Genomic DNA, 13,286 nt, shown 5'->3' on the forward strand with positions numbered 1-13,286 from the left:
TTCTGTAGCACGGATAATTAGGAGGGGTTTTCGCTCGTAAATAGCAAAGTCAATGTAATTGACTGCTTTAAAGGTATGGACCTATCCCATTCGCAAAACTGGCGCCCCTTAACTCGGCCACAATATATGCCTAGCAACGGAAAAAATATTCGGCAGCCCTCCCGGCGTCGTTCTCCTTCAGTGCGATATTTAGCATATGTGGTGTAACGCTAATTATATATTCCGCGAGGAATAAGCGTTACATAACATATACTATACATCCACCCGGAGAACAAACGCTGGAAAACAACCGAATATTTTTCTACCGCTACTAGACATATATAATTTTCGTGATCGAGTTACGGGAGGACCAGTTTTGCGAACTGTACAAACAGTACAATCCCGTGTCATTCAATCGCTTGAACACACGGGACGGGAACTCTACGGCTAGGTTTACGATTTTATTCGGTGGGAATAAAATCGAGGTCATTTTAGGTTTAAACAGCTTATAAATTAACTGATTATAAATTAAAACAAAAATTGAAATAATAACAGTACTTACTTGTTGCAGAGCGGAACCGCAAAAGATAAAAATAATCGATGTGGAATATCGGACCGATGCAACCAACAAAAGCTAGCAAACCTATCACGCAATTAGTTTCACTATTTTGTTATTATATAATTAATAAAAACATTCATTTTCTAAAAAACATTGGGCAGCACTTTCCCTAAAAATGAGCATCACCCATTTTTCAGGGAAGTCCTGTAAGCAATTTACAAAACGTGCAAACCAAAACCACAATACAATTACACTGAAATTAACATTTAATACGTTAATTACGCTATTTAACTAATATCATCTAATAAATTAATGAACTGATATATTTTAAATTAAACTAAAACAATTAACTAATTAATAATCTAATTTATCTAACAATTAATAAAAATGCTTACAATTAATACTAATTACACAATTATAAAATATTTAATAAATTAATTTAACCTAACAATTAACCTAAATACTATCAATTAATATATATATATATATATATATTATTTAAACTAAAATTATATTAACAATTATATTTATTCTAATTAATATAAACCCTAATTGTAATTACACTAATTAACTAACATAATTTTAAATTAATTTAACCTACATTAAATAATAATCTAATAAACTGAATTAACCTAATTAAATTATCTAAAATCTAATTAGATTAACCTAATATTCTAATTTTACAATCCACTAACCTAGTTTATAATCTAATATATAATCAAATCTAATTTAATAATTAGCTAAACTAATTTAGAATCCAGCAATTAACATATTAAATAAAGAAAAACAATTACTAACCGGAGGAGCAGCACAAGAGATTGGCGCCGGCAATGGTGGTGGTAGTGGGCGGACGGCAGCGGACACCAGTGGAGGGCAGCCAAAAAAACGCACAAAAAACGCCAAAAAACGGAGGGAAACGAACCCACTGATGACCCAACGTGAAAATAGGAAGAGGAGTAGAGGGGAGCGGCGGCGGCGGTCAGAATTTGCAGAGAGGAGGGGTGCGGCGGCGGGAACAGTTTTGTTATAAAAGAAAGAAAATGGAAAAGAAAGGGCTCTGCTGGAGAAGATATAGTTCTAATTTAGCGACGGATTTTCCGTCGCTAAATTAGAACTAAATGAAACGATTCGTTTCATCTGTTGATTTAGCGACGGACTAAAGCCTCCGTCGCAAATATTTAGCGACGGATGACAATATCCGTCGCTAAATCAACAAATGAAACGATTCGTTTCTAAATCAGCCAACATTAGCGACGGATGTTAAAATCCGTTGCTAATTTTGGCTGAAAATATTTTCCCTCCAAAGCCCGCCAAATTGGCGACGGATTAATGACAGATAATCCGTCGCCAATTTTGCGGGATCATTCCCGCCTTACCTCTAAGCACAATAACGACCAATTGAAATTATGTCGCAAAATCTGTCGCAAAATTACTGTTTTAGCGACGGATTTAGAGTCCGTCACTAAAATCCGTCGCTAAAACAGTGTTTTCTAGTAGTGAATATTACCTCAAATCCAAACACCTCATCCAAAATTTTCCGATGTAAAAGCACTAAACAATCCATCTCGAAGGTACTCTAACTTTAAGCTTCCCATGTCAAAAGTCTTTGAGGATCTTAAAAAGAGGAATCTCATTAAACCCTTAGACCTGAAACCTTTACCACCCAAATTGTCACCAAGTTTCAATCCAAACTTGAAATGTTTGTACCACCAACAAATCGGACATGACACAAACACCTGTTACAAGCTTCGAGACGCCGTACAGGATCTCATCGATTCTGGGAAGATTCCTAACCCCGATGACCCAAACAGACCTTCAACTAGACACAATCCTTTGCCCAACCACCAAAATAACAATAATGGAAATCATCAGGCTGTGCCGGGCATTTATATGCTCTCAACTGATGTCACGAACGAGAAGACCATCTTAAGCTCCATCAGAGTCACACCATATAAACCCCTTCCGATGTCCGTAATTGGTCGGGATGAAGCATATGAGGCTTTTAAAAGGAGGTGGTGCTCTCCAAACAAGGACCAACATGGAAAGAAGCCATCTTTTCAAATTATGAAAGATGATCAAAATCTAGTTGTTAACATGGTTAGAGGAACACCTGATTCTGGATATCTTGTACCTTCCGATTTTTGGGAAACGTTAGAAAATGAGTGTGAAAATATATCACCATAATTTGAATGTTTGGAACAAATTGAAGATTTATGGACTGAAACTGTGAAACCAATCACTCGCAGTGGCCGCTTCTATAACGAAGAAAAAGGCAAAGAAAAAGAGCTTGCGGGAGATACAACAAAAGAGTCTGAGGAAGATTCAGTGTTGAGACAACTAAGACACACTAAAGCAAATGCTACTGTATGGGATTTGTTGGTCGCGTCTAAGACTCAAAGAGATGCAATGTTCGAAGCACTTGCAAGTATGAAGATAGATGTCAACTCTACTCTGCAAGATATGGTCCACTTAGTAAAAGAAAGCAAAGATGTAATCTTTTCTGATAAAGACATTACATCTGAAGGTAGAAATCACACTCGAGCTTTGCACATTCAAGTGGAAACAAAAGGGAGAATCGTTCCTAGAGTCATGGTGGATGATAGTTCAGCATTAAATGTATGTCCATTGAAAGTACTACCAAAGTTGGGAATGACCAAAGATGACTTACAGAAAACGGAGTTAATCATAAGGGGATATGATGAGTCTAGGAGACAAGTAGAAGGAACCTTCAAGACAGTCATTAAAGTAAGACCCATTGAATCTGTAGTGGAGTTTATGGTGGTGGATATACCAATCAGCTACGCATTATTGCTTGGGCGACCATGGTTTCATGCTCTGGGAGGGATTCCTTCCACCCTTCATCAGAAAATTAAATTTCCATTTAATGATGAAGTTATTACCATCTCGGCTGAGGAAGATACAGTATGCTCGAAAGTGGATTTAGGAGCAGAAATCCCTCCAATCACTGGTTTTAATTTGGTTGGTGGGATATATGAAGACTATATGGACCCACAAGTTGCCATGATGATGAAGAATATGAAATTCTTCCCTGGCCTTGGATTAGGCAAGAATCAGCAAGGCATTCCCATAATTCCTGATTTTTGAGGACAAAACACTAAGGATGAACTCGGTTATGACCAAAGAAATGCTCACAAAAGTGCGATGCAACCTGAGAAAGGCATATTCGTGAAAGAAGGAACTGGAAAAAATTATACAAACATGATACCGCAAAAGGAGTGTCCCGGATGGGAAATCTTCAACGATGCGGTCAAGGATGTGTGCACCAACAAAAAGTGGAATATTAACAAGATGTTAATTGGTCTAGACCATGCTCTCGAGATCCAAGATGAAGTTGGGACCATCTCCATGGAGGACTGCTTTATGAATAAGTTCAAGCCTCTTGATTTAGAGGATGATGTTTTTCTTTTTGATGTAATGGATGACAATGATGTATTCCTTTTCAAGTTTAATGCAATAAACGCAAACTTCGTTTATTTGTTTGATGTTTTTCCTGATGGAAGCATTTGCGCATTAGATTATTTGCATAGCATATTTCATATCAATTCTATGGAACACATTTCATTTAATTTGGGTACAATTGAAAATCCTAGGGAAATACTCTTAGGTGGCAATTGCACTCCTGAATTTAGAGAGAGACATGAGAGAATTTTAAAAGAAAAAGAAATAGCTTTTGCATGGACTTATGAAGATATGCCAGGAATAGATCGAGATATTGCTCAACATTACATTCCAACACATGACCATGTTAAACCAGTCAAACAAAAGCTTAGGCGTATGAAACCAGAATGGGCACAAAAAGTTAAAAATGAAGTAGAAAAACAAATAAAAGAAGGTTTTCTTGAAGTGATCAATTATCCAGAGTGGCTAGCCAATATTGTTCCGGTACCTAAAAAGAATTGAAAAGTTAGGATGTGTGTGGATTATAGGGACCTCAATAAAGCCTCTCCAAAGGATGATTTTCCATTGCCTCACATTGATGTTCTGGTTGACTCAGCTGCAGAAATGTTGTGGTACGCTTGTTGTGATGGTTTTTCAGGTTACAATCAAATACTAACTGCCCAAATCCATAAAGCCAAGACATCATTCATTACTGAATGGGGAACATTTTGCTACAAAGTTATGCCGTTTGGATTAAAGAATGCAGGAGCCACTTACCAACGGGCTGTGACGACTCTATTTCATGATATGATGCATAAAGAAGTGGAGATTTATGTCGATGATATGGTAGTAAAAGCAAAGTCTGAAGAGGAATACTTTGAAGCCCTTGAAAAGTTTTTAGATAGGGTTATCAAATACAACCTTAGACTAAATCCAAAAAAAGTGTATTTTTGGTGTGGGATCTTGTAAATTACTGGGATATGTGGTGAGCCAAAGAAGAATAAAGATTGATCCCGATAAAGAAAAAGCTATAAAAGAAATGCCGGCCCCAAAGACGGAAACTGAGGTTAGAGGATTTCTAGGAAGATTGCAATATATCAGCAGATTTATAGCCAAATTAACAACCGTGTGTGGTCCAATTTTCAAATTGCTAAGAAAGAATCAGCCAATGACATGGACAAAACAGTGTCAAGAAGCATTCGATAAGATCAAAGACTATTTGTCTAATCCTCCGATCCTAAAGCCTCCCAAATCACGAAAACCTTTGACATTGTATCTTTCTATAGAGGATCAAGCAATGGGAGCTATGCTAGCACAAGAAGACGTGGGATATGTGGAGCATGCCGTATACTATCTCAGTAAAAAACTAAGTGAAAATGAATAGAGATATACAATGATGGAGAAAATGTGTCTGGCAATGGTGTGGCTCACTAAAAAATTAAGACACTATTTTATGAATTACCAAATTGATGTGGTGTTAAAAATTGATCCCATGCGATATTTATACAGAACTCCACCCCTGATAGGAAAGCTTGGGAGGTGGTTACTTCTACTGTCGGAATTTGATATACAATACATACCCAAGAAGGTAATTAAGGGGAGAGCTGTGGCTGACTTCCTAGCACAAAATCCAGTAGATGATAGTGAAGTAATTGACTTTTCCTTCCCAGATGAAGACATTAGACAAATAGATATTGGAAAGTGGAAAATGTACTTCGATGGTGCTGCAAATAAAAGTGGAGCTGGTATTGGCGTCATTTTGGTTTCCCCAGAAGGTGAATGGATGCCATTATCCAAAAGGCTTGATTTTTGGGCCACCAACAACATGTCTGAATACGAAGCTTTTATTTTTGGATTGGAATCATTGATATCAATAGGAATCAAACATGCAGAATTTTTTGGAGATTCCAGTCTAGTAATAAAACAAGTGGGAAAGGAGTGGGAAATAAAAGAAGAAAAATTAAAACCCTATCTCCAATATACTGAAGTTCTCAAGACACATTTTGATGTAGCTGAATTCAAATATATCCCTAGGGAAGAAAACCAGATAGCTGATGCTTTTAGCTGGATTAGCTTCAGTATGGGACGATCTTGGAAGATTGTTTGTCAAGCCACTAGTAATGGTAAGGAGTAAGGTTCCATGCTTTCAAGGTGCACGAATATTAGACATCACGCAAGATGAAAAGCCTTGGTTTCATGATATTTTGAGGTTCATGCAAGATAAACATTATCCAGTAGATGCTACCACAAAGGATAGAAATTTGATTCAGAAATTGGCTCAACAATTTTTCTTATTACATGGAAAACTATATAAACGTCATCATGACTTACACCTGTTGTGCATAGATGAAGAAAAAGCCAAACAACTTATGGAGGAAGTTCATTCGGGTGTTTGTGGACCTCATATGAACGGTAAGGAATTATCTCGTAAAATCATGTGATAAGGATATTTTTGGTTGACGATGGAAGCCGATTGCATCCATTTCGTTCGAAGGTGCCATAACTGTCAAATTCATGGGGATCTAAGCCATATTCCGCCATCAGAATTGCATAGTCTTACTTCGCCATGGCCCTTCTCTGCTTGGGGAATCGATATTATTGGAAAAATTCACCCGACCGCATCAAATGGTCACGAATTCATCGCGGTTGCCATAGATTACTTTACAAGATGGGTGGAAGCTGAATCCTACAAGATATTGGGGGCAAAACAAATGGCTGAATTCATTGAAACTCACTTAATATGTAGATATGGGATTCCACACCATATTGTGAGCGACAATGGAGTACAATTTCAAGCAGAAGTGTAACAACTATTGCGTGAAAATAGGATCGAGCACCATAAGTCTTCACCGTGTAGGCCTCAAGCTAATGGAGCAGTGGAAGCGGCGAATAAAAATGTTAAAAAGATTCTCGCTAAAATGGTGGAGACATACAGAGATTGGTCAAAGAAATAACCATACGCCTTACACGGGTACAGAAGAACAGCAAGCACGTCAACTGGTGCAACCCCATACTCCTTAGTATATGGAATGGAGGCTGTCTTGCCTGTTGAGGTTGAATTACAATCACTTAGGGTGGTGTTGGAGGCTCAAGTCCCAGAATACGAATGGGCTAGAGCAAGATATGAACAATTGGCTGCATTGGACGAGAAAAGAACGCGAGCAATGTTCAATAACCACATGTACCAAAGGCGAATTGCCAGAACTTTGAACAAGAAGGTCAAAATAAACAAAATAAAAACAGGCGATTAGGTGTTGAAGCAATCGAGACCAATTCCATTTGACCCAAGAGGAAAATTTCGACCTAACTAGGAAGGTCCATACTTATTCAAAAAGATCCTCTCAAAAGGAGCTGTCAAGCTATCATATGTGGAAGGCAATGAATTCACTGTACCAATCAACCTGGATAGGTTGAAGAAATACTATGTTTAAGTGAGAGTGTGCTTTATCCCGCTAGGCTGCTACATCCAACAGCAACTTAGGCAAAAGTTAGGGATTGAGAGAAAATATTTAGTTTGAAAACCCTTTTGGGCAAACTAATAGTAGGTTGTGCAAATTGCTAAAACATTGTACCCTTATTAAATGACATAAACATATCAAATTGATATTTAAATATGAGTGCATTTAATTTAGTATTGTATTATGCATTAATCAGTGAAGACTTAGAACAAATAAGTCACCCACCCTATCCACAAAGTGGTCAAACTACGTGGACTTTGATCCTGCAAAAGCAGGTACGTAGGCACTCAAACCATTGAGTTCAAGTCCAATCACAAAACAAATATGTCCATTTCTTTCGCAACCTACCATTGAAAATAAATTTTGGAAGTCTATTGCCGAACTACGCTAACTTTGATCCTGCCACAGCAGGTACGTAGGCACTCAAATCATTGAGTTCAAGTCTAGTTAATTAAAAAAAAAAATCATTTTCATACATTCATCTATCCTAACAAATTTACCTCATGAAATATCCACCCCCTCCAAATTTCTAATTTAAACTTACTTCATTCAAAATCTTGCCAAACCTGATTTTTTTTCCTTTGTCATCCGTTACATCATAAATTTCATCATTGAGCATATTTTCCCTCATTAATAAAAAGAAAAAAAAATTAATAAAATAAACGCTCGTCGAGTTGAAAATCCGCAAAGGGCGACTCGAGCAAAAATTAGAGCAGCTCGTTGAGTTGAAAACCCAAAGAGGGCGGCTCAAGCAAAAATTAGAGCAAATCCTGTTGAGTCGAAAACCTCTGTAGGCGGCTCAAGCAAAAAAAAAGAGTGAATAAAAATAAAATGAAACAAAAGCTCATCGAGCCGAAAACCAGCAAAGGGCGGCTCGAGCAAAAATTAGAGCAGCTCGTCAAGTTGAAAACCCGCAAAGGGCGACTCGGGCAAAAATTAGAGCACACAAATTGACTAGCTGAAAACCCGCAAAAGGGCGGCTTAGATAAAGATCAATATAAAAAATTTGCCCAAGACAATGAGGTGAAACAACATTGAAAGATCTATTATCGCGCAATTTTACTTTAAAGAATTATATCATTTCTTATTTTGAGCTACCAATAAAGATTTCATGGCAAGTAAATGATATATGCGGCGTGAAGATAATCTGTCAAGACTTTTGAAGTAAGAAAAAAAAAACTGAATGAAAGATCATTTGAATCATCAACGACAACCTATTGGGGGCAATGTTCTTACACTCACACATATCCATGCATACATGTTGTCTCTAAATAATTAGGGGCATCCATATACACGACATCTTTTGATTTACTTTTGGAACATTCCGAATCATACAAAATAATATGGAAAATCTGTATATGGAAATATTATGACCTACTTAATGGTCTTATTCATTGGCTCATACAAAAGTCAATGGTACTCATAACTTACACAACGGTTATGAAATTGGATAGCCTACGCAACGGCTAAAAAATATCTTTGACTAACATAATGATCATATTTGTTGACCTATGCAACGGTCTACGAAGCTTATAACTTACACAACGGTTATGAAATTGGATAGCTTACGTAACGGCTATGAAAATCTTTTTGACCAACACAACGGTCATATTCGTTGACCTACATAAGGGTCTATGAAGCTCGTAACTTACGCAACAGTTATGAATTGGATAGCCTACACAACGGCCATGATAATATTTTCGTCCTACACAATGGTCTTGTTCGTTGACCCACACAACGGTCCACATTATTCAAAACCTACGCAACGGTTACGAATTAGGTAGCTTACACAATGGCTATCTTAAATCTTCACTAACTTATAGCCTGTGCACCGGCTATTTACTAAATCATCACTAACTCTTTACTTTCCCTTAACATGCATGTAGCTGGCACATCAGCTATTTACGGACTCTTCACAACTGCATGGCTCGCACATCAGCTATTAACTAATTTTTCACTTTCCCGTAGCTAGCACATCAGTTATCACTAACATATTTTTTTTTGCTCGTGGCTGGCACATCAGCTATTTACTAACCTTTGAGTATCGCGTAGCCTGAACATTGGCTATTCGGTAGTTCAAATTTTGCTAACTTTACAGCTTTAAAGGGTAAATGTTGCATAAACCTTTAGAAACCCATTTTAAATTCAGACTTCTGTTCTTTACTTTTCTTAATTTTATAATTCCTATAAAAATCTATGCTTACTCGTTGCTTTGTCGTAATTTATGAATTAAACCGTTCAAAGAAAAAGAAAAAACTTTATCGCATAGTTCTTCATTGTTCATAAATTTCTCCAAAGCAGGGGGCAAACTGTAAGCGTTCGATTTTCAGGCTTGAATTATAAAATTAATATAACTATTGAACTCTTAGTCAATTAAATTTGAGTTTCAAAGACCGATTTAATTTCTTTACCAATTAGGATTTACTTTCACATTATTTATAAAATTTTATTTTTTTATTAATTTACATATTTATTGTCTTTTATTTTATTTTAAAAAAAAATTATTTAATAAAATTTGAAATAAAAGGGTGAGCCTAAATGCATTGGTCATTTAATCAATTTCAGTTTCAAATTACAATTAATAATATAATAATAAATAAAAAAATCTAAAATACAAAGAAATAAACTTTGGACCCAACAAGTCTTTGCCAATATCCATAATCACATCCTCTTCATGCCCCAACCCAATTTCAAGCCTGCTACAGTTTTACTCTAGCCCTGAAACACCCCTTTCCTGTATACACCAGCCAACACCTAATCCTCTCTCCTTTTAGCTCCTTAATCTGCAAGTAAATGAACCTCACTCAGCATCCAATCAGACGTTAATAACCGTTCCTATATATAAGGAGTACAACCAATTGCAAAAAAGGACACCAAAAAAAATACGCTAAAAAGAGGGAGGAACACTGCAGAAATAGCAAGAAAAATACATAACAAAAAGAGAGCAGAAAGCTGCTGAAACACAGATAGGAAAAAACAGAGTTAAAAATAGGCATAGTTATTCAGTAATACTTGAAGTAGCAACTAGAAGAAAGAGCTTATCAAGACACAAAGGTGATAAGGCATCCATCACAGAATAGAATCGAAACCAACCACACCACACACTCACTTGGAATTTCCATTTCAACGCCAAAAACAGACATAAAAAAACAAGGAAAAGAGGTATATTGTTCTTCTAAAAATCAATGTCTTATCATTTTCTTTAATGCAATAACATTATGCTCTTATTTTCTTCTCTGTGAATGGTTATTAGCATAAATTCATATCATTTTCATCGAATATTTGTTGTTGTGACTTCAAATGGGTGGATATCCATTTTCGTATAGTTATTCTAAACAAGCAAACTGGGTGGATACCCTATTAAAAATGAATTAGAGTTCAAAAGATACTAAAACTCAATATAATTGCATCACAACACAGTCCAGAGTAAAGATAAAAAAAAGACATAACTACTTAGCTCATCCTCTCTGTACCTCCATCTTCCCAATTCTGCTTCTAGTGCCTCGAACCCGTCTTGTAGGTTTTAGTCGCTCGTCCATACGGTCTTGATCATATCTAATTGATATCACTGAGCCACGGCACAATCGCTGCCATCAAATTTGATCACCTCGATTTGATTGGATCGGTCCAAACTTGAAAGTTAAATTAATAAAAGAAATCAGGAATCAAAGATTAAGCATAGAAGAAAATAATAAATAAAAACAAAAGATTATAGATTAGAGATTTCTTATGCTTCGTTGTTCATGGCTTACCATCTTTTTCTTTTGATCTCTTTATTTGGCTAAAAGAAAATCCTGAACTTGAAATTGGAGAGAGATTAGTGACTTAAATTAGTGGTGGGTGTTAAGACAAAAAAAATAATAATAAGAACAGAGTGAAGGTATTGAATTGAGAAGGAGATGAAGGAGAAAGTGAATTTGAAAAATGGCTTAGTTGGGCTTATTACCACATTTGAGTTTGTTTTATAATTGTTGGCTTTATTATCATATACGGGTGTCTTGCTAATAAAAAAAAAATGATTTTCTTTTACTTTAATAAATTGGCTTATATATTAGTTAATTAAGTGGACTCAGTAAATAAAAATGCGTTCAGCACATAACACCATTAATGGCCAACCTCCTTTGCAAGATGATTGATTTTTATCTATCATTTCATTTGCTTTTTTTTTTTTTATTATTATTATTATTAAAACGAAATCTAGGATTCCGAATTTCATTTTCCGTTTAATATAAATAAATAATTTTAACTGTATCTTGGATAAGATATCGAAATTAATAAACTTTTAAATTTTATTTTTTAAAAAAATGAATAAATAAAAACCAAACTGTTTAATCCATTTACAGTTCAAACGAATTACGTGGGTTTTGATTCCGACACACTGGATACGTAGGCATCTCGGAACACAAACTGAGACTCAAATCCATTTTTCTAAAAATTTATGTTTTACAGTTCAAACGAACTACGTGGGTTTTGATTCCGACACACCGGATACGTAGGCGTCTCGGAACACAAACTGAGATTCAAACCCACTTTTCTAAAAATATTTCCATTTTTCTAAAATACAGTTCACACGAACTACGTGGGTTTTGATCCCGGTACGCTGGGTACGTAGGCATCTCGGCACACAAACCGGGACTCAAATCCAATTTTCAAACACTTGTCTTTTTTTATATAAAAATTCTCATTCGAACTACGTCGACTTTGATTCCGGCACACCGGATACGTAGGCATCTGGAGACCCAGATCCAAGTCTCGCCTTTTTAAACTTTATTTTATTTCAATAAAAATTATAATTTATTTCATCTCATTTATATAATATGGATTCGTATTATAATTGAGGGTAATTTTATTTCAGTGTTCAATATATTTTTGCATTAATTTATATATGAGTTCCATTCTGACTTTTTATATCTTCATTTTATCTCACTTATAATACGGATTCATATTATAATTTATTTTGATTTTGTCTGTATTTAATTTATTTTTAAATCTATTTTTATACAGATTTAAATCTAGATTTTTTTATCATATTTTTTTTATCTGTCATTTATTATACGGATTCTTATTATAATTGACGTTAGTTTTAGTTCCATGTTTAATATATTTTTGTGTTTATTTGTATATGCTCAAATATAGTCCTTTTTTTTATTTAATTTTGTTTTAGCAGTAAAGTTATAATTTATTTTATTTTTGCAATTAGATTCGTAATACAATATGTGTACTTTTATTTATGGATTTAGTTTAATTTAGTTTATTTATTTATTTTTAACTTCACTATTTACACACAATCACAAAATGGAACGGATGATCCATTCACCCTGTTTTAGGATAGACGAAAATGAGTACCATCATCTTCGAGGAAAGCCCGGAGCTCTGCGAAAGTTTTCACTCAAAACTAACTCCTGTTAAATTCGGATACGATTAGCAGTGAGGGTATATTGGTTTTGAGACCCCTTTGTCTTAGAATTGGAAATCAAAAAGTTAACTCGTAAATATCAGTAAGCAAACGATGGATTGAATAAAATAGTATTTCCGAACCCGAATCTTTGAAGAGGTGAAGATGGTTATAATGCTTTAACCGTCTTTTCCTTCCCGGTTAACCCCGGGTGGCGACTCCATATTTATTTTTCACAATTTATTTGTATTATACGGAATTCGTCAAAATCGTGTGAGCCTGCATTAAAAATGAAAATGCGACCTTAAAAACGCATGCGGTTATCACAGTTATGAAACAAATCCAAGCGTTTCACCTTTTTAGCAATTTAAGCCGACCGTTTACAAACGTTATGAAACAAATCTAAACGTTTCACCTTTTTAGTGATTGCAGCCAAATGTTTAAAAACGTTATGTAACAAATGCAAATGTTTAACCTTTCTAGCGATTTAAGCCAA

General features: G+C 35.4%; 1 protein-coding gene across 1 annotated transcript; it reads left to right on the top strand.

Moving 5' to 3' along the window:
- Positions 1-5,333: 5,333 nt before the first annotated feature.
- On the top strand, positions 5,334-6,378 carry LOC126672494 (uncharacterized). Its single transcript, XM_050366444.1, has 2 exons — positions 5,334-6,060; positions 6,158-6,378. The coding sequence occupies exons 1-2, from the start codon at positions 5,334-5,336 to the stop codon at positions 6,376-6,378; spliced, it is 948 nt and encodes a 315-aa protein (XP_050222401.1).
- Positions 6,379-13,286: the final 6,908 nt, after the last annotated feature.

Source organism: Mercurialis annua, linkage group LG3, assembly GCF_937616625.2.
Source record: "Mercurialis annua linkage group LG3, ddMerAnnu1.2, whole genome shotgun sequence".
NCBI classification, from domain to species: Eukaryota; Viridiplantae; Streptophyta; class Magnoliopsida; order Malpighiales; family Euphorbiaceae; genus Mercurialis; species Mercurialis annua.